General features: G+C 50.2%; 1 protein-coding gene across 1 annotated transcript in view; it reads left to right on the forward strand.

The window, feature by feature from the left end:
- Positions 1 to 26,344, forward strand: part of NXNL2 (nucleoredoxin like 2) — a 221,855-nt gene that overhangs the window by 189,044 nt on the left and 6,467 nt on the right. Inside the window, exon 3 of the mRNA XM_045468473.1 lies at positions 1,353 to 1,550. Coding sequence (XP_045324429.1) covers positions 1,353 to 1,550 — 198 coding nt within the window. The remainder of the gene's footprint in view (positions 1 to 1,352; positions 1,551 to 26,344) is intronic.

Genomic DNA, 26,344 nt, shown 5'->3' on the forward strand with positions numbered 1-26,344 from the left:
CGCGTGCAGGTGGTGTGGACATCCGTGCTCACGTCCACTGGAGACACGCTGTGGGCTGTGATCGCTGATGGCTGCGTCCCACAGAAAGAGCAGTTAGCTCTGATTGCTCTGTCCGCCTCTCGGTTCCTAGTTCCTTTCTTAAGGTTTTGTATTGAAATAGAGTGTTGTACCACAGTGCCACATTGGTTTCCGATGTATGACACAGTGATTTGGCAAGTCTGTGCGTTCTAAGGGCAGTTCAGTTGCTAAGAAACCACCTACCCGTTTTCCACGTTGCGTTTCCCCCCGGCCACCAAGGGGAGTTCCCGTGGCTTCAGTTGTTCCGTGTCAGGCAGGAGTGGCCAGACCACAGCAGAAACCACACAACATGGTCAGTACCTGCAAGGGGACCCGCGTGTCTCTGACCTGGGCACGTGTGCGGGGCTCCAGGAGAAAGCGTCTGACGTCCTAATTGGCGGTGTGGCCCAGTGTTGCCTCTGGGGCTGTGGGCGCAGGTGATCGGTCTTGTTGTTTCTCTTCCTTGTTCAAGCATCAACCAGAGCACCTGACGTGTGCCGGGCGCCCCTGCTCGTGTGTCAGGGGCCTGCCAGCCCGCTCCCCACCTCCAGCCTAGATGCAGACGTGGTGCCAGCCGAGGTGTGGCTGGAAACTAGAACGGTCGCCTGCCAGGTGGGGAGCAGGGTGGGGTCACGGCGTGGCTCGCTGAACCTCACAGAGGGCTGGAATGCCCATGACACTTTCTCAGAAATGCGTGACCTTGTCTACCCCCAGATTATAAAGGTAAAAAAAGCAATTTAGGGATAATCCAGGGAGATTGAATATCCACCGGGCGCTCGTTGGAGGTGGTAACGTCACGTCTGCCATATCAGAGACAAATGTCCTGTGGTTTAGAGACGCACAGGGAAGAGTCTAGCAGTACAAACATATGGAGCCCATTGTTTGCACCAATGAGTGTCAACAAACACAAACCATGCAACAAAGGGGGAAGTTGGAGGGGGGAGAGAGGCAGTGGTTCTCAAGCTTCACGGGCCCCCCGAGGGATGTTTAACACTCGATGCTGGGCCCCCAGAGCTGCCGGTCGGGTGGGGCTGGGGTAAGACCTGGAATTCTCGTTTCTAACAAGTCCCGGATGCTGTGGATGCTGCTGGTTCACACTCTCAGAACCACTGTGTGAAGGAAACAGCAAGATTGCAAAACACGACTGATCACGCACTGGGCGTGGGGTCGAGGGGTGATCACACACTGGGCGTGGGGTGGCTTGAGATTCCTTAGACTATCATCTCTACGCTTGCGTGCTTGACATAGCGGTGTCCGAACATCTTTTAAACAATATATTCTCTGCACATTTTCAGAGTTGAGAAAACGTTGACGATCCAGAAGTCAAATTCTTGCCAAGACCTTCCTCTACCCAAAGCTCCCATGAGGAATCAAGCATCAGGTTCAGGGGACACTCAGCGAACACGCCCACAGAAGGCCCATCTCTTCTCACCGTTTGCCAGAGATTTGGGTGACAGTGATGCAGCCACCTGCCTTGCGAGGAAAGACAACAGGTGCGTGGTCCCGGCAACTCGCCACAATGGGAAAACCCGCGTTTCAGTGACTTAGTTTACGAATAACTCATGTTCAGCTCCGTTAGCTGTGGAAGCATTTGGTCCTGCTCCCCCAGCCTCCCTCCCTGGGGAATAAAAACACACAAGAGTGGTTTAAACGAGAGAAACATTTGCTTTTCTTTCCTCTGGGGCCTCCTGAGCTGCTCAGGGGCCAGCGTCCTACTACGCCGGCCTCATGACCCAACATGGCAGAAAAGGTGAGTGGCACTGGATGAATCCGGAAGGCTCCCAAGGCTACGGGCCCCCTGCCGGCATCTCCACTGGGGTCCACTCCACCTGCAGGGACACCGGGCTGCACACAGTCGGAACAGGGACTGATGGGCACAAGGCCTCATCATCAAAGGGCCACGCTTCCTCCCTTAACACTCAGGACCCACCAGAGCTGAGGACCCAGCCTTTCAAGCCCGTCCTGGCTGTTCAATCAAGTCTCTTGTGAGGTTGCCCATGGGCCTACTCAGAAAAAACAGGACAAGAAATACCATAGAGCCCATTAGCAGGGTGGGACTTGAATTCCCATCTCTCAAGCACAAAAAAACGAGAAACCCATACCTATCCTGTTCAGTGGCAAAGTTCCTTGAGGCCAGGGGCAGAGACAGGCCTCTCAGCCTGCAGGAAACGCAAGTGTGAGTTTGCATCTTGGGTCCTCCCGAAATGGGTGAAGTTGGCAATTTCAGGATAGTCTACTTCCTGCAATTTTCTTACCTAAAAGCAGCTTACACGTTAGCACCTAAAATCCCTTCCAGGACCTACAACGCTCAGGTCGACAAGGCAGACGTTGTGATCCCCGGTGTAGGGGGCAAGTCTGCAGGTGGAAAGGTCCTCTGGGGTCGTGGGGAGAGTCTGTGCCTTCCCTGAGCCCATGTGGTAGAGCCTGTTCTGCAAGTAGAATTTAGTCTCAAGGCCTTCGAGATCTTCGTTTATTCAAAATGAAGAGATAAAAATCAGTACATAGGCCCGTAGAAAAAGTACAAAATGTAGCTAAGAAAAAATACATTATTTTCACCGTAAGCTCTGCTCTGTGGGTGTGTGTGTGCCACACTGCATGTATCTCTAGAATATTCTGCTGTTTTGCAAACGTGTAACTGATTTTAAAGTAAGAACCTGAAGTGAAACCTCAGCGATCAGTTATGTTCGTACCTTAAAGAAACATTTAAAATAACTGAGGTTGAGGAGAAAGAGGGAAACTCAAACCTTGGCCCCAGTGGGCAATTAGGGAAGACACGTTTTTGACGGAATCTCGGGGTATTTGGACAAAGTGAGCTTAGCACGATGGAACCCCGTGCCCCCCACCAGTGGCCCTGGATGCTCCATAAAACCTCAGGTGCCTGGAGGGCCGCTGGCCAGAGGGCTGAGCCTGCTTACGGCCTGTGCGGTAGGGACCTGGGCTCTGTTCCCACCGGCCCCGTGCCCTGGCATGCCCTCCCCAGAGAGGCCTGGCCGAGCTCTGTGCCTCCTGCTGTTCTCCTTCCTCTGCGCAGACGCAGGGAGACAAGTTCAAAGGCCTCCAGAGAACGAGCGGCCAAGGCAGATTCCAGCCCGAGCCTGCCTGCACCCCAGGCCCACGCGCAGCCAGAGAGCGGGGGTTGGGGGGGGCGCACCTCACCTGGTCGGGGGGAGCACAGAGCCCTCCTTCGCGGGTGCGCCGGGCGGTGCGTGGTGGCCAGCCTCCAGACCAGCACACGGGCGGAAATCGTATGGTATTTGTCTCCACCATAATACTCTCCAGCTCCGTCCATGTTGTTGCAAATGACAAGATTCCCATCCTCTCTATGACTGAATATATATTATTACATATATACTAGTCTTCTTTATCCCCTTACCTATTCGTGGACACTTGGGTTCCTTCCATATCTTCGCTGTTGTAAATAATGCTGCTATAAACATAGAGGTGTGTATATCTTTTCACATTAGTGTTTTCATCTTCTTTAGGCAAATACCCAGTAATGGGATGACTGGATCATAGGCTGGTTCTATTTTTAACCTTTGGAGGAGCCTCCACACTCTTCTCCAGAGTGGCTGCCCCAGTGTACATTCCCACCAACAGTACAAGAGGGTTCTTTTAAAATACCTTTAATAGGAAGGTAGCTGTCTGTGCGGTTTCTTTTCAAGAAGAAAAGGTTTTCTTTTGAAAAGCTGAGGGAAACCGTATTGGTCCCCAATCCTGTCTGATTGTTAAAATCACCCAGAGAGATATTTCTAGAGTGTTTAAGAGCTTTTAAAAACACAGATCGCAGATCGGAGCATCTGTGTTTCAGAGCCCTTGACCTCGGCGGCTGGCCGAGATGCCGTCCATCAGCCTGTTCTGTGATTCTTTGCTGTTCCCTCTGTTTTTCCCAACTCAGAATGAGCCCCTAATGGCAGCAAATCATCAGACAGGCCTTTTCCATCTGTAAAAGGAAAATTCTTTAAAAAAAATCCTTCTTGCTATCACTGACTCTGTATTTATAACTTGTTTCCATTGAAAAAAAATGTTTTGTTCTGTACGGTTGCAAGTATTGGTCTTTAAATAACTCAGTCTTAATGTTGTTAAAACGATTTCTTAATGATGAAAAAGAGTTATTAGTGAGAGGCTTGAACAGCCACAAAGAAAGTAATTTGCATTTGTATTAGTATCAAGTAGGATTTTAAGTTCTCTTTCACATTAAATACAGCTCATTTTTATTGAGTGTGGTTGAAACTCAGGCCAGCCTCTGTGCTGGGTGGGAACACTTACTCAGGCTGATAACCGAGAGCTCGATCCCGCCAGGGCGCCTGCCTCGCCTGGGAAGTGGCCTCCTCACACTGCACTCGGGACCACTGCTCGCTCCCTGCGGTGACACCCGTGGGGGGCCAGGAACAGCCTGTTAGTATTCCCTCCTCTAACTTGTGCGCACTCTGACGTGGGAGCAAGAAGACAGAGCGGGACTATGAAGCCTGTGAAGAGGGAGCGTGTCCGCGCTCCGTGGGAGCCTCTGGGGAGAACACGCACCCGGGGAGGTGAGCTCCCACGGAAGGTAGCAGGCCGTCCACCGCACGGCGTGCGCACACAAGCCCAGAGCCCAGGAAATGCCCACAGGCTGGCGACCCCGCGACGTTAATACAGACTGACCCGCGCTCCAAATGTCCCCGAGCAACTCCCTGCTGGGCGCCCTCCCCCCACGTACCCGCCTGTGTGCGCCTCTGTGTCTGCGCACTCTCGTTTGGTGCCGCAGCAGGGATGTTTTGCACCAGCAGCCCCCGCTCGTTCGCGTGGCCATTCTTCCCTGGGCTGGCGGGTTCCTCTGGCGAGTACGGTCCCGGGGCGCCCAGCAGGCCTGCGTCTGGCTTTACCGGGGGGTGTTGACCAACAGTTTTCCCAAGTAGCTGTGTCTGTGTATGTATCTTCCTTCTTCCAGGAGCGTGTGTGTGTCTATCAGGACGCACATTGTCCTTTATTGCTCATTATTGTTCCTCCTAATTGATTCAGAGGAGTTCTTTACATGTTGTAGATATGAGCCCCGTGTCACATATTTGTGTAAATAGCAAATTGCCTTTTTATAACCTTCATGTTGTCTTTTGATGGAACGAGCTTGCACTTGTGGTCCGTTTTCAGTTACCCCTGCCTTTCCCCGTCTTTCCGCCCCCCGCCCCGGGGCCTATCAACTCTATCAGCCTTTTCAGAGAAGCAGCTGGTGGCTCTGTGGGTTTTCTGTGTCACACGTTTGCTTCTGTTTCACTGGCCCTCATCATGATTCCTTTCCGTCAACTTTCTTCCACTTAAAGTTGTTATTCTCTTCTAACTTTTTGAGAGGCACCCACGAGTAATCAACTTCAATCTTCTCTCTGAGTAAATAGTTTTGAGGTTAGAGTGTTAGCGATCCACGGACCGAGGGGGACCGTGTGCGAGCTGCCCCCTCCAGGCGTCCTCGGCCTCCACACCGCCCCAGATCCTGCCCTTCGGGGGCCGCAGCGGCCAAGAGCATGAATTCCTTTCTCAGGATTTCCGCACAATGACGCCTGTGGATCCCCAAACCAGCACGTCACTGCTCAGGAGAAAACTGAAGCTCCTCATGAAACAGAACGGCTCCTCCAGGAAGAAGCCGGGGCTGAGAAGGTGGGCCTGGGATCCCAAGTCACTCTGAGCGTCATCAGCTCCTTGGCCGGTAGCAGCCACTGAGTGCCGGTTGCCGGAGACGTCCCCGCGTCTGCCCTCATTCCGATAGAACTTGAGCACGAAACATGTTGATAATAGAAGATGGTGAGTTTATACCACCCCCCAAGTTGAAAGCAGGGTCTGGAAGAGATATCTGTGCAGGCACGTGCACAGCAATATTACTCGCTGTGGCCACGCGGTGGAAGCTACACGGGTGCCGTCGGATGGATAAATAGGTAAATGAAACGCGGTGCGCGCGCACAGTGGGGTATCAGTTGGCCGTAAAAGGAAAGAGGTCCCGACACCTGCTGCGTCAAGGACATCACGTCAACTGAGATGAGCCAGGCATAAAAGGACAAATGTTGTGTGAGGTCCCCCGAGGGGTCACGTCCATGGAGACAGAAAGGAGGATGGTGGTGTGGGGGCTGGGGGCGGGGCATAGGGCTGGTGTAGTGCAGACAGAGCTTCCCTTTGGGGAGATAAGAGAGTCCTCTGGATGGACGGTGGTGATGGTTGCACAACAGTGTGAAATGTGCTTCGTGCCAGTGAACTGTGCACTTAAAACCCACTCAGAGCACAGGCTTCATGGTGTCTGTGTTTTACTGCAAAAGTTTTTTTTTTTTTAATATAATTTATTGTCAAGCTGGCCAACATATAGTGTATACAGTGTGCTCTTGGCTTTGGGAGTAGATTCCCATGATTCATCGCTTCCATACAACACGCAGTGCCCATCCCAACAAGTGCCGTCCTCAATGCCCATCACCCACTTTCCCCTCCCCCCCCACTTTGTTCTCTGTGTTTAAGAGTCTCTTATGGTCTGCCCCCCTCTCTGTTTGCAACTGTTTTCCCCTTCCCCTTCCCCTTCCCCATGGTCTTCTGTTAAGTTTCTCAAGTTCCACATATGAGTGAAAATATAGGATATCTGTCTTTCTGTGACTGACTTATTTCACGTAGCATAATACTCTCCGGTTCCATCCACGTTGTTGCAAATGGCAGGATTTCATTCAGCATACAGATCTTTAACATCTTTGGTTAGGCTTAATATTAGGTATTTTATGGTTCTTGGTGCAATTGTAAATGGGATCAATTTCTTGATTTCTCTTTCTGTTGCTTCATTATCGGTGTATGGAAATGCAACCAATTTCTGTACATTGACTATATCCTGCGACTTTGCTGAACTCATGTATCAGTTCTAGCAGCTTTTTGGTGGAGTCTTTTGGGTTTTCCATGTAGAGTATCATGTCACCTGCGAAAAGTGAAAGTTTGACTTCTTCTCTGCTAATTTGGATGAACATCCTCATGAACATGGAATAAAAATTCTCAACAAGATACTAGCAAATCGAATTCAACAGCATATAAAAAGAATTATTCACCATGATCAAGTGGGATTCATTCCTGGGCTGCAGGGCTGGTTCAATATTCACAAATAATCCATGTGATACATCACGTTAATAAAAGAAAGGATAAGAACCATATGATTCTGTCAATAGATGCACAAAAAGCATCTGACAAAATACAGCAACTTTTCTTAATAAAAACCCTCAAGAAAGTCAGGATAGAAGGAACATACTTAAATATCATAAAAGCCATATATGAAAAGCCCACAGCTAATATCATCCTCAACGGGGAAAAATGGAGAGCTTTCCCCCTGAGATCAGGAACACGACAGGGATGTCCACTCTCATCGCTGTTGTTTAACATAGGGTTGGAAGTCCTAGCCTCAGCAATCAGACAACAAAATGAAATAAAACACCCGTAAAAGTGTTTTAACATTTTTAAAGATGCGGGAAAGGCCAACTGGGATTTCCTGCCTTCAGCCTTGTGTGGATGCTCGTTGCTGTATAAGCAAAGGGCCTGGGGCCGCTGGCAGCAGGGATGGACCCTGATGGGGGGGCTGCTGGGCAGGACTGGGACTGAGAGCTGGCTTTGGGCTGGTTCTGCCCAAGCCCTCCCGGTCACTGCCAACGCTGCTGCTGGTGGCAGTGGCACCAAATGGCATCGACAGGCCCGGCCACCTGAAGAAGGTTGAAGCTCAGGGGAGGGGGTGGGGGTCACAGAGTCCTCCCACGGCCAAGATTCACAATTTGAAAACTGTGTTGGGGGGGGGGGGTGGGCAGGCCGTCTCTGGAGGCCATTGGTCTTTCAGAAGCGGGTGCTAGAACTAGCTTTGATTCCACACCTTCTCCCCTCCGGCCCCAGTCTCTGTTCTCCGGCCCCTGAGGAGCCTGCGTGGTCCCTGCACCCAAAGCCAACAGGTTTCCTGGAGCCTGTCTGGATCTCCGGGAAATTCGCCGGCCAGCCCAGGCTTGAGACGTGTGACATTCTACCCACGGCAAACCTGTGGCAGCTGTGTGGCCCGTGCCACTGGCCAGGGACGCTGGGCATGAGGGACTGGGGTCTACCCAAGGCCTGGGTGAGGGGGAGGGAGGCCCCGTCGGGGTGCTGACCTCTGTCAGCCTGCAAACTGCTGGACATGTGGCTCTGAGCAGATGGTGCCCAGGCAGAGGGAAATCACATTTTGGAACAGCCCAGCCAGCACCATGCAGGAGGGGGCAAGGCTGACCCTCACTCCCTCAGCCACCGCAGCCCAAGCCCTGCTCCGGCCACCCTGTCACCTCCCCTGGGTGGGGCATCCTGTAAGGAGGCCCACGCTGATTCTAAGCTAAACCTCTTCTCTCCAGAGATTCCCAAACGTCTGCCTTCAGGGAGACCGAAGCCCAAGATGGAAAACTGGCTGATGGCATCCGTAGGGGAGGCAGCCAGGGGATGGTTCCGAAGCTGTGTCGGGGGGTCAGGCCCTGGGACGCCAGAGCCGGGCATCCAACCGCCTCAGTGGGAAGAGAAACGTGTCTTCTCAGTGTTTCGAATTAAGCACGTTTTTGAACAGTGTCTTTTCCCTTAATCTCTCTTTTTCACACACACCACATACATACACAACATATACACTCCCCATATACACACCACACACACATGCACACATACATGGAGATTTAGAATTTCCATGACTAGCACAAGGGAAGTCCCAATGGAAAGGTACAAATTCCCAACAAATTCTTACCAAATATGCCCTGGCACCCCCACACCAAATGAAAATGTACTCTGCCATGTTTCTTTGTATGAATCAGATGATGATGATGGTGGTGATGATGGTCATGGTGATGGTGGTGATGATGGTGATGGTGGTGATGATGGTGATGGTGATGATGGTGATGGTGATGGTGATGATGATGGTGATGGTGGTGATGGTGGTCATGGTGATGATGGTGATGATGGTGATGGTGATGGTGATGATGGTGATGATGATGGTGATGATGGTGATGATGATGATGGTGTGGTGATGATGGTGATGATGGTGATGATGGTGATGGTGATGATGGTGATGACGATGATGGTGATGACATTGATGATGGTGATGGTGATGATGGTGATGGTGATGGTGATGATGTTGATGATGGTGATGGTGATGATGATGGCGATGGTGATGTCGGTGATGGTGATGGTGGTGATGATGGTGATGGTGATGATGATGATGATGGTGATAGTGATGGTGATGGTGATGATGGTGATGATGGTGATGGTGGTGATGATGACGATGGTGCTGGTGGTGATGATGGTGATGGTGATGATGGTGAGGAGGATGATGATGATGTATAAGAAACAAACTCTGATACCGGTGTTTTACACAAGACAAAATAGTTTCAAGACTCCAGAGATTCCATGAAATTCAGTTGCTTCATGAAAGAGTTCTATTGGCTTCATGGTTGATGGTTGTTTCAGACACTGAGTCCCCATGTGCTCTAAGGACAGCGCATGTGAGGCACCGGGCAGAGCCCTCTTCAGCCGGACATGGACAAAGCCCCCAGGTCCACACACCTGCTTTGAATAACAAAGGTCGAGGCACTGAATTCCCCAAAGTGACCCTGGGCTGGTGGCCTCACATCACCCAGGCCCACCCGGATGTACCAATCGGAACTGATGTTGTAACAGCAACCCCAGGAGATTTGAGGGACCACACATGCGATCGGGATTCAGTGGCCCAGGGGAGGACCTGGGAACCTCTCCAGAAGTGATGAGCACACCAGCAGCAGGAAGAGGATGTGGGATGCAGACAGGCAGATCCCTGGGCTCCAAAACTGCACGGCCCTCCCGTGACCCCAGGTCCCGTCCACCCCCGTCCCAGCCTAGGAGTTTGCTTGGTGCTGTAACAAGGCACCCAGGCCGGGTGGAGAGGCTTCCACAACACACATCCCTCGTCCCCCACTGCCCTGGAGACGGGAGGTCCCAGGTCAAGGTGTGGGCAGGGTTGGCTCCTTCTGAGGCTGGGAGGGAGGCTCTGGTCTGGGCCTCCCCCAAGCTTGCAGCTGGCTGTCTTCACGCTCACACTGCACCCTCGCTGTGTGTGTCTGTGTCCACATTTCCCTTTCCTGTAAGGACACCAGTCATACTGGATTAGGACCCACCCTGATGAGCTCCTTTTAACTCGATTGCTTTTGTTAAGACCCTCACTCCAAATAATGGCTCCTTCTCAAGGACTGGAGGTTAGGGCTGGGAGACAGACACAATCCAGCCCATGACACCCGGACAGGAGTGTCGTTCTTAAGCACTGGAGGTTAGGGCTGGGGGACAGACACAATCCAACCCATACCACCCAGACAGGAGGGTCGGACAGCCCCCAGACGTTGCACAGCACAGGCACTGAACACCTCTGGGGAAGATCTGCCCATATGCCCCCAGAAGCTCCTCGGGACCCTGACCAGACCCCCACTTTCTCCAGGCAGAACAAATGAACCACAAGCCTCATCTGGGTGTGAGGCTGTAAATGACTTTTCTTATGGTGAACTTCAGGCCATAAGACTTGATCTTGGAATTTTACCTGTGGTGTCACAGGCTGGAAAGTTCACAGGCAAGAGCCCTGTAGATTCATAGCACTTGAGAGAGTAAAGGCCCAGTTTTCATCTTGAGAGACTTGGGGGCTCCCTGATGGGGCCTCCTTTGTTTCTCCTTTCTTCTGTCTCAGGAAGGAGACCTGACCACCTTTGACCCAGGAACATTTGGAAACAAACGAAAACCTCAATCTTCTGACCAACTGTCTCCCTCAAGTCCAATCTACTAAACATAATAAAATAGCGGATTTCAGTCTTGCACCTAAGATCATCAACAGAGCTGAGAGACTGACCAGATCTGGCTCACTGGAGGGACTGAAAACTAACATTTTGTTTCAAGGAAATGAACATATTTTTTGTTAAGTATCCTGGATTCCTCAAGTCCAGATAATCTCCCGAAGGAAGATGTATAACAAGAGACATTTCTCTTTTCGTTTTTCGCTCTGCTGCAGGAGAGGACCTCCAGTCTCCTGGAACATCCTGTGGCTTGACTGTTCCCTCTCTAATTCTTTCTTCCATGTGGATTAGTCTCATGCTGTTAATGTGCCCTAATTTCAGACCCTTTTCCCTCCCCTTCTGATTTTTTTTTTTAATTTTTTTTTTCAACGTTTATTTATTTTTGGGACAGAGACAGAGCATGAACGGGGGAGGGGCAGAGAGAGAGGGAGACACAGAATCGGAAACAGGCTCCAGGCTCTGAGCCATCAGCCCAGAGCCTGATGCGGGGCTCGAACTCCCGGACCGCGAGATCGTGACCTGGCTGAAGTCGGACGCTTAACCGACTGCGCCACCCAGGCGCCCCCCTCCCCTTCTGATTTTTACGTATTCTGACAACTCACTGGTTTTTAGGATTCAGAGCAGGAGGGTATTTTTTCTTTCTCTTTCTGCCGTCTGTGTGTCCACCTTCCAGGTCCACACACACAGACACCGTGCGTAGTGACGAGGGTTCAGACGTGAGGGGCGTGCATTCGGGGCTGGAGGTGCCCCGTGGCGGGTGCTGTGGGCCGTGGGGGTGGCCGTGGGTCTGTGCTGGCTGCGGTGCCCTGGCTGCAGGTGGCGAGGTCACTCATCGGTGTCACGGCCGAAGGAAGGGGACACTCCCTCCGCGGAATCCCGCCATGGCCTCCCATTGTACAGCATCTCCCGCCAGGAGGCACGCCCCTGTCCGCTTTCCCCACACGTTTCACTCCTGCCTGTTTTCCTGTCCCCGAATGTCGGCTGAGGATGGCTTTCTCCCTCCTCGGGAGCACCAGCATAAGCCGGGCCTTTTGCAGCTGGACATTGCCCAGTAATCACCAACAAAAGGCCAGGCTGTGCTCCCCACACGTGTTTTCCTCACTGGTCTGTTTGCTGGGCCCCAGGAGTTAACGTGCGCGCCGGCTCAGCCCCGGGGGGTGCTGCTGGCCCCCCGCTGCCCGCTCAGGGCCGTGGCCTCCCTGCACGTGGAGCAGGAGAGGAGCTGGCGTCACTGCACGTGTGGCCATCGGATGGGGAACAACGTGGGAGTGACTCAGGCCAGGGCGTCGACGCTGCGGTGCGCCCTCGCCCGGGCCCAGACACGGTGGGTCTGCGATGGACCAGCTTCCGCTTCTGTAAGCGTCCTGGGACTGACGCGCCCACGGGCCTGGCCGATTACTGTCCGTGTGGCCACGCGCATCTGCTGTGCGGTTGTGCCTCGTGGAAAGCCAGTCGTAGCCAGAAGCCACGTGACTTACCCCCCACAGAAAATCAACTCTCCAGAAGACCGGGAACAGACTGGCCAGATCCTAGGGGTATGTCTCCTGTGTCCATACCTGGAGACAACAGCTAACAGGCTGACAGCGGGTACCTGGCGGGGGCACCGGCCTCCCTTCGGCTCCGAAAGCAAGAACTCCAAGAGCCCGCCAGGCTCCGGCCCGCTCTGCCGCTGACCAGCCACCACCTCAGGCCCGGAGCGTCAGGCGACCCTGGAGCCCTGCCCCGCGTCCACGGTCCGATGAGATGGTCGGGCGGCGGGGTGTCTCCGGGGGCATCACGGCCGCGTCACGCCCCGTGGAGCAGCAGGCTTGCGGCTCTGACCCTCCCCAGGCGACGCGTTTCCCGCCCTTCTGACAACCCACCGCCAGGTCCCCTTGCAGACTCCTGCCGCGGCTGGTGGGCTATTTGGGGGGCACGCCACATATTTCTGAGTGTGAGAGCCCCAGGTATTTGATTTTACGAAGAACATTCTACGAGGTCATCTCATTCGTGGGGGAGCTCAGACCCCAAGGGTCCACGGTTCTTTCCCCAAAGACACAGAGCCAAGAACGCCACGTGGGCTCCAGGTCAGGCCCCTGGACCCCAGGCCCAGCAGCCCCGTGCTCCCCACAGAGAGGGAGGCTTCCCTGCTGGTCAACGGCTCCAGGAGCACCCTGCCTTCAAACAGTGCAGAAAACCACGTCCGGAGCTCCGTCAGCCTAGGTTTTTATTTTTATTCCAGGTTTAAGCCAGTTCGTGTCAAGGTCAAGAGCACCTTGGTTAAAAAAAATCCCTTCAAACACTTAAGATAAATAAAGCCACGTTCCCTTTGGCAAAGCACGTTTGGCGACGTTCTCTGTGGGACTTGACACGCATTCCGGGGGGGAGGGGGCAGTCCCCCTCTGGGGCAATCCTGGAGGACAGCAAAGGGCGGTGGCTTCGGGGACGTGGGGCAGGGATTCATTCTGAGACTGGAAATACCCCCTAGTCCTTCCTCTGTCTGCGCCCGACTGCACAAGCTCGTTCTTCTGTCGGGAGGAGGTGGGCCAGCCAGTTGGCTCAAACCCTAGCTCGTGTGTTCTCTGTGAAGGCAAGATTGCGGTTTAGCGAATCCCATCACCCGCTGTGGGAACAACGCCCGTCGCGGCACACGGACTCCGCCACACGCACCCCCCGGTCCCTGCGCACCAGACAGCTCGGCTCTCCACCTGCTGGGGGAGGGGCACAGCGTCGGTGACGCGGAGGACTTGCTTATCAGCAGACACTCAGCACCAGAGCCAACCCTGTCTGTGCCCAGGTGTCCCTCCCCTGTGCCCCACGCTACGGCCTCCAAGCTGGAGCATTATTCTTGGAGACACCTGACGGCAGTTCCAAGCTTCCCCAGAGCCTTCCCTCATCCCGGACATCAGAGCCCTGCTGTGGGCAGTGCACACGTGAGCCAGAGAAAGTGGCCGCCCCACAGCCCCGGAGGGAACAGCCTCTGCTGGGTCGGTCTCCTGTCGGGTGGGGGCACGGGGACAAGGGTTTCAGAGGGGCATTTCCTCCCAGCACCGACGTGATGTGCAGAGGTGAAGCCGTGCCAGCTGTGGACCCCCGGAATGGTGAATCGCACGAGCTCATTCTCAGAAAGCAACGTCGGGTGGGCCTGCAATAAAAATATAAACTGCTGATTCTAAGCATGGCTGAATCGGGTGTATGTTTGGGGAGGAGAAGAGCACGTAGACGGTGATCCTGGGGTGTGTGAGAGACAGGTGTGTGCAGAGGGAGGCGCAGAGGACAGGCGTGTGCATAGGTGTGTGTAGAGGGGCGTGCGGAGGGGCGTGCGTGTGCGGAGGGTGGCGGCGGGCTGCGGGGTGGGCTGGCGGGGACGAGCCGGAGCACGTCGTGTGTGGCGTCTGATGTGAGACGGGGCACAGAGTGACGGCGCTCTCTGGTTCCCCCGAAACTAGCACGGTCCTTTCATGTCTCCATAAACACGGAAACTCTCCCATAAAAACTTTCCCTAATTAATTATGGGGAGCCTGTGGCAGGCGGGGGGGGGGGGGGGAGTTGTGCCGCAGCGACAGTGGGAACACCTTCTCCCCCCACCGCTGCACGAACCGCCCATGCCCGGGTGTCAGCCCGAGACTTCCAGCTCTCCCGGCTCCCGGTTGGCCCCTAGGGAAGGGTTGTCGCGAGTAGGCCTCCTCTGAAGGGGTTAAAATGTTGGAAGGGACGGCAGTGGACAGGGAGAGAGAAAGAGCAGTGGCCCCCGTGGCCCCAGTGGCACAGAACTTTCTGGCAGAAAGTTCGGTTGAAAGCTAAGTGGCCCCGTTGGGGAAGACGATGTGTGTGTGGAGCGGGCAGCCGTAGGGGAGAGCCGGCACGTGGGTGAGCGGGGGAGTTCTGAGACAGCGCGGCGACCTGCAGCCCTGCGGTGTGTCGTGTGCTGTCCCCTGCCCGTGACTGTGGGTGGACCTGGGGCCTGCTTCTCACCAGGAGCCCCCGGCGCAGGCGGTGGGCCGGTCCTGACCTGAAGAGGCGAGAGCGGGCGTCCGGGGCTGCATCCTGGACGCTCGTGCTGTCCTCGATGAAGGACTGCCGAGGGCTGGGTCCACGTGGCAGGGACACACGGAAGGCACCAGCCATGAGGAGCCACATTCTGCCAACAGCCATGTGAGCCTGGCAGGGGACCCCAAGCTTCAGAGGAAAGCAAGGCCTGATGGGGACCTCGGTTGCAGCCCTGGGAGACCCTAACCTTGGAGCCAAGTCAAGCCGAGCCAGGACTCCTGATTCACAGATGCTGTGAGATCATAAAAGGGTGGGGGTTTTTTGTTTGTTTGAAAACAGCTTTCTTTAATATATTTCACATACATACAACTCACCCATTATAAGTCAATGCATCTTAGTATATATTCCCAGGGTTATGTAGTCACCAACACTAGCTAACTCCAGAACATTCTGATCCGTCCTAAAAGAACCCCCATAGCCATTAGCCATCACTCCATATTCTCCCCCACTCCTGCCCAGCCCTAAGTAACCATTAATACAGTTTCTATCTCTGTATATTTGTGTATTCTAGACATTGTACATAAATGGAATCATACAATATGAGGTCTTCAGTGACTGGATATGTTCACCTACCCTGTATCATTTCATTGTCATCTTTATGGCTAATATAATACTGTATGGATACACCATATATCCATTCATAAGTTGGCGGGGATCTGGGTTGTTTTTCCTTTTTGGCTGTTGTGAATAACACTGCTGTCAACGTTTGTGTGCACGTGTGTGCACGGAGGTATGTTTCTATCCTTTTGGGTACAGACATAGGGGTGGACTTTCTGGGTGATGTGGTCCTTCCATGTTTAACCATTTGAAGAACTGCCAGACTGTTTTCAGAGGGGCTGCACTAGTTACATTTCCAACAACGGAGTGTGAGGGTTCCAGGGTCTCTATTTGCTGTGTAACACGCTCACACTTGTTACATTGTCGTTTTGATTATAGCCCTTCTGGTGGAGTGAGCTGTGTTTTCATTTGCGTTTCCCTAGGGAGTGATGATGTCTTTTCATGTACAGAGTAGACATTTGTGTATCTCCTTTGGAGAAATACCTGTTCACATCCTTTGCTCATTTTTTAAATAGTGTTGTGCTTTTAATAATTGAGTTGTAAGAGTTCTTTGTATGTTCTAGATACAAGTCCCCTGTCAGAGATGTGATTTTCGGATACCTCTCCCAATCTGTGGGTTGTCTTACCACCTCTTTGATGTATGTTTGGCGGCACAAATTTTTTAATTTTAATGATGTCTAATTTATCTATATTTATCTTTTGTCACTGTACCTTTGATGTGTCTATCTAAGAAACTATTGCCTAGGTTAACATCATGAAAATTTAGTCCTGTATTTTCTTCTAACTTTTATAGACTTAGCTGTTACATTTAGGTTGATGATTCATCTTGAGTTCATTGTATGGTGTGAGGTATGGGACCAACTTCATTCTTCAGCATATAGATATTCAGTTGTCCCAATGCCATTTGTTGAAGACTATTCTCCGCACCCCCCACCTTGAATTGTCTTGGCACCTTGTCAAAAAGTAATTGCTTATAAATGTAAATAGATAGTTCTTATTTCTCGATTCTAGTCTACTGCTCTATATATCTGTCATTATACCTTAATTACTGTAGCTTTAAGTTTTGAAATTGGGCTGTATGAGTCCTTCACCTTTATTCTTCCTTTTTAAGATTGTTTTGGCTATTCTGCATCTCTTGCATTTCTATATGAATTATAAAATCATCTTCTCAATCTCTGCTAAAAAAAAAAAAAAGCCAGCTGGGATTTTGATAAGGATCACATTGAATTTGTAGATGATTTGGGGGTAGTCTGGCACTCTTAACAATATTTGCTCCTGTAAACCATGATATGGAATGCCTTTCCATTTATTTAGATCTACTTTAATGACTTTCAACATTTTATAGTTTTTAGTGCAAAAGTTTTGCACTTACTTTGTTCCTAGGTATCTTGTTCTTTTTGATACCATTGAGAATTGAATTGTTTCCTTTCATTTCTTTTTCAAAATGTCCATTGCCAGTTTATAAAAATACAATTTCCTTTATATATTGATCTTATTTTCTGAGATCTTGCTGAACTCCTTTACTAATTCTAATAGATTTTATGGTAGATTCTTTAAGATTTTGTATATACAATGTCATGCCATCTGTGAAAATTACTTTTACCTCTTCTCCAATCTGGATGTATTCTTTTCTCTTCTTTTTCTTTTATTTTCTTATTTTTTATTGTCTTGGTTAGGACTTCCAGTGCAAGGTTGAATACCAGTAACAGGAACAACAGCAACAGTAACAAAACAAAAACAAACAACAAACAACAAACAACAAGTAGCAAGAACAGATATCCGCCTCTTGTTCCTGATTTTAGAAGGAGAGCCTTTAAGTTTTCAGCATTAAGATTATGTTGGTTGTTGGGGTGCCTGGGTGGCGCAGTCGGTTAAGCGTCCGACTTCAGCCAGGTCACGATCTCGCGGTCCGTGAGTTCGAGCCCCGCGTCGGGCTCTGGGCTGATGGCTCAGAGCCTGGAGCCTGTTTCCGATTCTGTGTCTCCCTCTCTCTCTGCCCCTCCCCCGTTCATGCTCTGTCTCTCTCTGTCCCAAAAATAAATAAACGTTGAAAAAAAAAGATTATGTTGGTTGCAAGTTTTTCACAAATGCCCTTTATCAGATTTAGGAAGTTCCCTTCCACTTCTCATTTGTTGAGTGGTTTTATTATGAAAGAGTGTTGGATTTTTCTCAAGCGATTTTTCTGCAACTATTGATAGGATCTTTTTCTTTCTTCTTTTTCTTTTTTTTTGCCTTCATTCTGTTATATATTGCCTCACACTAATTAATTTTGGATGATTAAATCAACTGTGCATTAGTGAGATAAATCCTATTTGGTCATGGCATATATACTGTTCATATGTTGCTAGATTCTGTTTATATTTTGCTGAGCACCTCTTACATCTATATTTATGTGGGGTAGTGGTCTGTAGTTTCCTGTGGTGTCTTTGTCTGGTTTGGGTATCAGAAGAATACTAACCTCTTGGAGAGTTTGGAAGTGTTCCCTCAGCTTCCATTTGTTGGGTAAATTTGTGGAGGATTAATATTAATTCTTCATTAAATATTTGGTAGAATCCACCAGTGAACCCATCTCAGCATGGGTTTTCATTGTGGGTAGTGTTTCAAATTACTAATCTGATCTCTTTACCTGTTAGGTCTGTGTAGATATTCTATTTCTACTCGAGCTCATTATAATGATTTGTATTTACCTAGGAATTTTTCCATCTCATGTAAGTTAACTAATTTGCTGGCACTGAATTCGTAAGCCCTTAAAAATGCTCTTTATTTCTGTAAATTCATCTCTTCTCTCTTTTTTCTGGATCAGTGTAGGTAAAGTTTGTCAATTTTTTTTTATCTTCTCAGAAACCAACTTCAGTTCTATTGATTTGTTTCTATTTTACTTTTCTCTAGTTCATTTCTTCTGCTCTAATTGTTATTATTTCTTTTCCTTTTGTTCTCTTTAGGTTTAATTTGCTCCTCCAGTGTCTGAAGGGGTGAGGTTAGGTTATTCATTAGAGATTGTTATTCTCTCATTAATATAGACGTTTGTAGCCATAAATTCCCTGCTAAGCCTCACTTTACCTGCCTCCCCTAGGTTGTAGCCTGTGACGCCTTTGTGTCCGGTCACCTCAAATACTTGCCTAATTTCCCTTGTGATTTTCTTCTTTGAATTATTGGTTCTCTAGGAATGTGTTGTGTATTCTCCCAGATTTATGAATTACCCAAATCTCCAGCGAACAATTTTCCATTTCATTTCACTGCAGGCATCGTGGCCAAAAAATACACAAAAATATCAATCCTTCTACATTTTTTGAGGTTCGCTTTGTCACCCCGCAGGTGATCTCCACTGGAGAACATTCCACATGTGCCTGAGAAGGATGTGTGGTCTTTGGAAGCCTGTTAGGTCCAGTTGGTGAACAATGGGGCTCAGGTGTTCCTTTCCCGGTTCATCTTCCGCTGTGGCTCTACCCATTGTGGAAAGCCACTGTCACGGCCCCAGTGCTCATGGCCCAGCCACGTGTCTGTGTCTCTCCCTTCAGTTTGGTCAGGTTTTGCTCCATGTGTTTGGATCTCTGTGGTTGGGTGCACGTATGTGTTGTTATAACTTCCTGACAGATCGACCCTTTTATCGTTAGATGACATCCCACTTTGTCTTAACAGGTTTTTTCTCCAGTTTATTTTGGGGATAGTAGTTGACATAGCTGTTCTGCCGTGGTTACTGTTTTAAGGTATATCTTTTCCATTCTTTTCCTTTCAGTCTATTTGAACTTTTGAATCTAAAGTGTGAATCCTGCAGATGGCATGTGGTTTCATTTTTATTTTTTTGTCCATTTGGACAATCTCTGCTTATGATTGATTGTTTAATACACCTGCCATTTTGCTCTGTGTTTTCTCTGCGTCTCATGCTCTTCTGTTCCTCCCTTACTTTCCTTGAATCTAGTGAATATTTTCTAGGGTGACATTTTAATTATTTTAACATTTTTTCCACTATTGTTTAAAGTTATTTCCGTACTGGTTGCTATAGGGTTTGCAAAATACATCTTAATGTATCATATTCTACTTCAGATGGACACTGATGTCCAGCGAGGTTATAACCTTTTTTTGTGTTACTATTACTGTACATATTATGTCTATATATGTTACAAACTCAATAATACCATGCTATATTATATACATAATTCTGTATCTTTTTTTTAAAGTTTAGGAAAAGGCTGAGCAAATGCATCTTTTTAGAGTTGGTTCAGCCACCTCCTTTTTGTTGTTATTTTCAAATATATTACATTTTGTATATTATAGGTCCAACAATACAGATTATATGTACTTAGATAATATATATACACCAATTTATACAAGTTATATATATATATATATATATATATATATATATATATATACACACACATACATACATACATACACATATATATAATGTACATATATGGAAATTACATAAGGAGGAAACAATAGAAAATGTTACTGTCTTTTATAATTACCTGCATAGTTTCCTCTACTGGCGTACTTCGTTTTTTTAGGTGGATTTGAATTACTATCTCGTGTCTCTTACTTTCAGCCTAAAGAACTTCCTTTAGTATTTCTCATAAAGTGAAGCTTCAAACAAAGAATTTTCTGTTTCTGCATATCTGGCGATGTCTTCATTTCTCCTTCACTTTTGAAGAATAGTTTTGGCTGGATATGAGATTCCTTTTTGATATTTTTTTGTTCTTTTAGCATTTTGAGCATGTTAGCCACCGCCTTCTGGCCACCGTTATTTCTGCCGAGAAGTCAGCTGCTAATTTTATTTGATTGTTTACTTCCTTGTACATGATGAGTCAGTTTTTCTTGCTGATTTCAATTTTTTCTCTTTATCCTTGTCTTTCAACATCTGTGACTATGATGTGCATGCTCGAGTGTGGATCTGTCTCTCTCTCTCTCTCTGTCTTTCTATTTGTCCAGCTTGGAGTTTGTTGAGCTTTTTGAATAGGTAGGAAAATGTTTTTCGTCAAGTTTGGGGAGTTTTGGCCCTTGTTTCTTCAATCTTTTCTGCTCCTTTCTCTCTCCTCTCCTTTTGGTGCGACCTTGACTTGTATATCGGTATGTTTAACGGTGTCCCACATTCCTCTGTGGTTCTCTTCATTTTGCTGTATCTTGGAGTTACTAACCTCCTCTGAATTGCTCTTGACCAAGATGTGAGCCATTTTCCCCAAACCACTCAGGCATGGATTCTCAAACCTCTGTTCCCAACAGCCGGCTCCACTCCACAGAGACGCAGAGCTACCTCATGGCCCTCCCACCCCTGCATCACTGTCCCAGCGCTGGGACCCAGCCCCTGCTCCTCTGGAGCTGACACCCCTCCTTTGCACGTAGGCCCTGGGGGGGGGGTGGGGAATGGCGGACCCTCGTCTTCTCTGCCTGTTCCTCCCGGCGTGCAACTCCCACCCAAGTGAACTGGGGCAGATGGTGACTGCTGCCCCACATACGCGGCCTGTCACACCTGGAGTAGAACGTCCACACTACGAGTGGGGCCCACGTGGGGGACGAGAGACCTGGTCTTCTCAGCTGTGCCTGCCCGAAATAGGACTTCCGACACCCAGCCCTGGGGGGCGAGAGACACCACAGCCTGCTTGTCTCGTAGCAACCTCAGACTAGGACACGGCGGGGGGCGGGGGCCCCTGAATCCTTGGGTATATGCAGCCAAAGTAGAGCTTCTGTCACGCAGAGCTGTCGGCAGAGGGACGAGTGGGACAGGTCACGGCTCAAATGCCGCAGACTCACTGCCCTTCCTGAGATTTGGTGGATTTTCTTACGCGAATGTTTCACCACTTCCTGGATGGCCGTGGGATGATCTTCAGAGAATTTAAATGATCTTTTGCTTGTTTGTTATAATTTCACCAGTTGAAGGTGTGGTTTTGTTGGAGAGACGGTCCATGGGACTCCTTACTCGTCATTCTGGACACGCTCTACATTGTTGTAAACACGTCGTCATTTAGACACTTTAGAAAACTAATACAAGTGTGATTTGTGTTCTGACTGCTAATCTACTGAGAATGGAAAAGCAGCTGTAGAGAAGTATGGGAAAAATGCTTCTCTGAAAGACTCTTCCTTCCTGAGCCACCACCCAGGGTGGGGTGGCCAAGGGCGTGCACCTTGAGGCCCTGGCCCACGGGGATGGGGGGACGAACACAGGTGCACACGGGCTCTCTCTTCTCCTGCCCACAGAACAGGGGCGCTGGGGGACACAATGGCCCAATTTCTGACCTGACTGCATCTGCTCAGAGGAACTCATCGTCGCCTAAACCCCGAGTGTTAGAAAGAAAGCTCAGGGTGAAGTAACTGGTAACCTGAGACATTAAATGCAAGTGTGACTTTCACAGGGACTAGATAATAGTCCAGTTTAATAAAAAGTTCCTAGCAAATAATCATCCTGTTTGAGACCACTGGTAAATTATACCTGAGTACAACTGGATTCACGGAATTCCTGTGTCTTGTTTTAGAAAAAGGCTTAACATTTGTAGAAGTCAAGTTGACTTCTTCCAGTAATCCAACCTTATTTCTAAGAGCTCTCACATGCCAACGGGCAAGTTCATGAATTATAGGCATCAACCCTGTGGGGGAATCATTGACTTACTCAGGTCAGGTGGTGACTCCAGACCTCCAGGTGAAGTCAGCTTCACAGAGGACGGGGCAAGCAGAATCAGAGGCCCAGACAAGACACAGAAGCATGTGTTTGCTGCTGTCCCTCTTGGCAGGGTCGAGGGCAGGAAGGTGCGTCCACGCGGGGCCTCCGGGGCTCTGCCTACGAGGTTCACTGTGGGAGAACTGATACCCGTGAAGGGTCAGAACACATTAGGCAGGAGGGGGCATCCCACGTAAATGGTCACAGTATGGTGGAAAACAGCCACCGGAAATGATATTTGTGATATTTTATGTCAATTTTAATGGCGGAAAGAAAAAATACAAGTTATTCTAACAAGCAGGACGGAGACGTGATGCACAGTCCTAGTTGTGTCGCACAACAGGGGGTAGTTTCCCACAGGCTTCCCATGCTGCATTCAGAGATATTGTATGTAAACACACATACACACGAATACATACACACGCACCACTTGGCGCTCTCGCTCTCGCCCTCTCTGTCTCTACACACACATACACACACACTTGTAAAGGGCTCGCTGTGTGCCCCACCATGCACACTGCTAAGTGACCGAGAAACAGCCTCTCACCCTACTGCTTGCAACAACTCTGTGAGAGGGGTATGTGCTGGGTTGAATGGTGTCCTCCCAAACTAATGTCCACCTGGCACCTATGAACACGACCTTATTTGGAAACGGGGTCTGGACCGATGTCATTAGGTCAAGAGGAGGTCATACTACATGAGGATGGTCCTAAATCCCAAAACTGGTGTCCTTATAAGAGAAGGCAGTTTGGACACAGACCCCTGGGGGTGGAAAGGCCGTGCAAAGACAGAGGCGGGTGTTGGAGCGGTGTGGCTATAAGTTGAGGAAGAGTGAGGATTGTCAGCAGCCATCAGAAGCCAGAAGGAGCGAAGAAGGATCCTGACCAGCATCTTCAGAGGGAGCACGGTCCTCACAACACCTCCATGTGAGGATTCTGGCCTCCAGAATGCATCAGAATGGACCTCTGCGGTTATAAGCCGCCCGGCTTGTGATACTCGTTACAGAAGCCCTCGGAAGTTAACACAAGGTATATTTATCTGCATTCAATACGTTAAAACAACGATCAGAACTAAGGGTTTAGCGGGAACCCCCACATTTGCAGTTGGTCAGACAGCCGTGGGTCCCCTGCTGCTGGTGCCACGAGTGCGAGGTCTGGGCTCACTCTGGGTCGACAGTGTCAGAATGGAATGAATTGAATTGTTGGACGCCTAGTTGGTATCAGAAAATTGGAGGTTGCCCCTTATGAAGTGCAAATTAAGACCAAAATGTATACTAATATACTCATATTTGATTGCCACCACCCCCCCCCCCAAAAAATAAAGGAACCTGGGAACACCAGCAGTGGGGAAGGTTGAGGATGCACAGGGTTCCCGACACAGCCCTGCGGGTGCAAATCACAGGACCACCTTGGAAGCGAACTGATTGTTATCTCTCCAAGTTGGATAACCACATACAGATGACTCAGCAACTCTGTTCCTAAGTGTGTGTCTGTGGGAAACTCCTACGCATGTGCCCCAGAGCTCTGCACAGAGAAGCCCATGCCAGCTAAGGCTCCAAGACCAGGAAAAAGTCCATCTATGGTCTATTTAAAATAGACTTGCACTGCCATCCGAACGACCAGCAGGAGTGACGCCCCACAGCCAGGGCATCGGCCACAAAGTTGCGTGCAAAGGGCGAGTCCCGGGAGAGACTATACAGGATGGCATCCTTTCCCAAAGTTCAAAAGGAAACAAAATGAAACCATACACAGTTGTGGGTACAACACTTCACCAGCAAGGAAGGATTGATGGACACAAATTTCAAGGCAGTAAACGCGGTTCTTGATGAAGTTAGCAGAACCGGTGTTTTCTTCTTCAGTCACATACCTCGTTCACGCCTCAACCTTTCCCCAGGGGAGTGAGGCGTCACTGCAGTTAGCAAACAGTCTTAGGCAATGCTTTGCCCCGAGAGATCTCGCCACCGAGAAGACGAAAAGACGTGTCGTTTTGGTTTTTATTTACTTGCTGATGCATGTGAGACGGTGCTCTTAGTAAATCCTCAGAGAATAGTCTCTCTTCTAGTGCAGAACTGTTGTGATGTTTTGTGGAGTAATGGAGTGGAAACATTTTGCTTGTACAAAACAATTAAGATTTCTACAGGGCAATTTAACGGGGGATTTTTTTTTTTCTCTTTCTTTTGGCGACAAAGCCAGCTGCATGATTCTGTTGTTCCTCTAAGTGCCTATCCTTTCGGCGTGGGGTTCTGTACACAGGAGGGGCGAGGGGTGGACAGAGAAGCAGGAAACAGGCTTGTCAAACCCCCAGGCGCGGGGTAGGGACTTTCTAGATTTGTGCCCAGCGTGAGTGCGGAGTCTGACGGGGCTCTTCGGCTTCCACGAACCCGGCTCTCACCGTCTAGTAAGTAGGACGCTACCCAGTTAATCCTTCTCTTTCTTGACAAGTTACTGAGCCCCGAGTGCAGCAGACAGGATTTTCTTCCTGCAGTGGCTGTGACTATGATCCTGGCATCATTCGGGTGAAAGTGAGCCTGCTGCCCACCGTCCGCATTGGCACGCGGGTTATCTGGGATCCACTCACCGCAGAGAGCCCTCACGAGAAAGCGGGCAACTTCTCTGCCATCAGCGCCCTCACGGGCCTCAGACCGCAGGAGGGTTGGCGGGAGTGTCGGCCCTGAATGCACGAATGTGTTCCCAAGTCTCCAGTCTCCTTAGCTGGAACGAGGGTCAGAGTGCCTCTTCCTAACTGGTCCCGCAGGTGTCGGGTTGTGGAAACTTCTGATTCTCATGTATTCTCATGTCCGGTGGGCACCCCTTTGGAGGCATGGACGGGGCAGAAGCAGGCCCTTCTCTGGTTTTTTCGTCTGTATTTAAAGGAGAACCAAAGTGCAAAGAGGAGAATGGGGGCGGGCAGTGGGGCATCTCGGGAGAGGCCGGGAGGGAGGGGTGTGCGGGGGGACTGCAGGCTCTGGGCAGTGAGTGCAGGAGGTCAGAGGGCACGTGGGCCAGAGGAGGGCTGGTCTTTCCTGGATCTTGTTATGGGATGAGACGTTCTGGAGTGAGAAGGAGGCTGTGGTGAGGACGGGGAGAGGGATGGTCAGGAAGCAGTCTTAGACTTGGAGGAAAGGAAGGGGACAGGAACTCGATGGTGGGACAAGAGTCCTTGAACGAGGGCTCCGGAGAAGGAGGCAAGGGCCGGTGAGTACGGGTAGTGGGGTGGGAGTGCATCACCCCTATTTCCTCTGTGCCCAGGGCGGGCGTCTCCTGAGGGGGGCACCCGTGGGGCAGGGGCCATCCCGGGAACAGCGTGGGCGGGACAAGCACAGCCCATCCGCTCCGCCAGCCCGGCTGTGGGTGGGAGCGGGAAAGCCGTGTTTGCGTGGCTCTGAGGGGGGTGTTTGCACGGACCCGAGGGGGAAGCCTTAGTTAGAGAGGAGGCAGGTGTCTGGAAGGGTTCAAGGTAGAGAAGCTGAGGCAGCCGGACAGGGGGACGAGGGTCTGCAGGTGTAGAGAGGAGGTAACACAGAGCTGCAGGAGAGCTGGGTGTGGAGGGAAGGCCAAGGAGCAGGACCCCCTACAAGGCCAGAGAGGTCCTCGCACACAGGAGGAAGCAGAGGGCTAGGTCATGTCGGAGTCGGAGTGGCTTCGAGCAGTGACAAGACGGCCCCGTGGCATGGTACCACGTGGATGGGTGAAGGTCGGTAGCTCACCGGCTGCTCACAGGCCCCGGAGTGGTCCCCGATTCCGGCAGCGCTGTCCCTGGCTGGTGGGAGAACTGTGTAAATGTGGAATTGGTTCCACATCCGAAGAGCTACAAAAAAGCAACATGAAAACCATCAGCCTCTTTTTCTAATCATTTTATTTCTAGGAACCTATACCTTCAAAAAATATTCTCAGGAATAAGATTTAAAAGGAGCCCTACGGCACATCCTGTATTCAAGGTTCTTGGTCCCACACGTAGCTTCTGGATCAACCCTTATCTGAACCCCACTCCTATCGCTTCAAACTTGTGATGGGGGGCTCTGTCATTTGCAGCTTCAGACACCCCCGCAGATACGGGAGCTATTTGCACAGGGGTGGTTTATGTGTTTCCAACTCTTCCCTCCCCGACACTAACTCAGCTGGAGGAATTCTGCTAACAGAAATTAGCAGCGGGTTTCTCCTCCCCCAAACTTTTGCATGTAAATCAGCGGCCTCTTGAACTAAGGAACTACCAATGATTTATTCCTAAAAATGATATGCTAGGGTAACACGGAAGAACAAAATGA

The sequence above is a fragment of the Leopardus geoffroyi genome, chromosome D4, assembly GCF_018350155.1.
Source record: "Leopardus geoffroyi isolate Oge1 chromosome D4, O.geoffroyi_Oge1_pat1.0, whole genome shotgun sequence".
NCBI lineage: Eukaryota > Metazoa > Chordata > Mammalia > Carnivora > Felidae > Leopardus > Leopardus geoffroyi.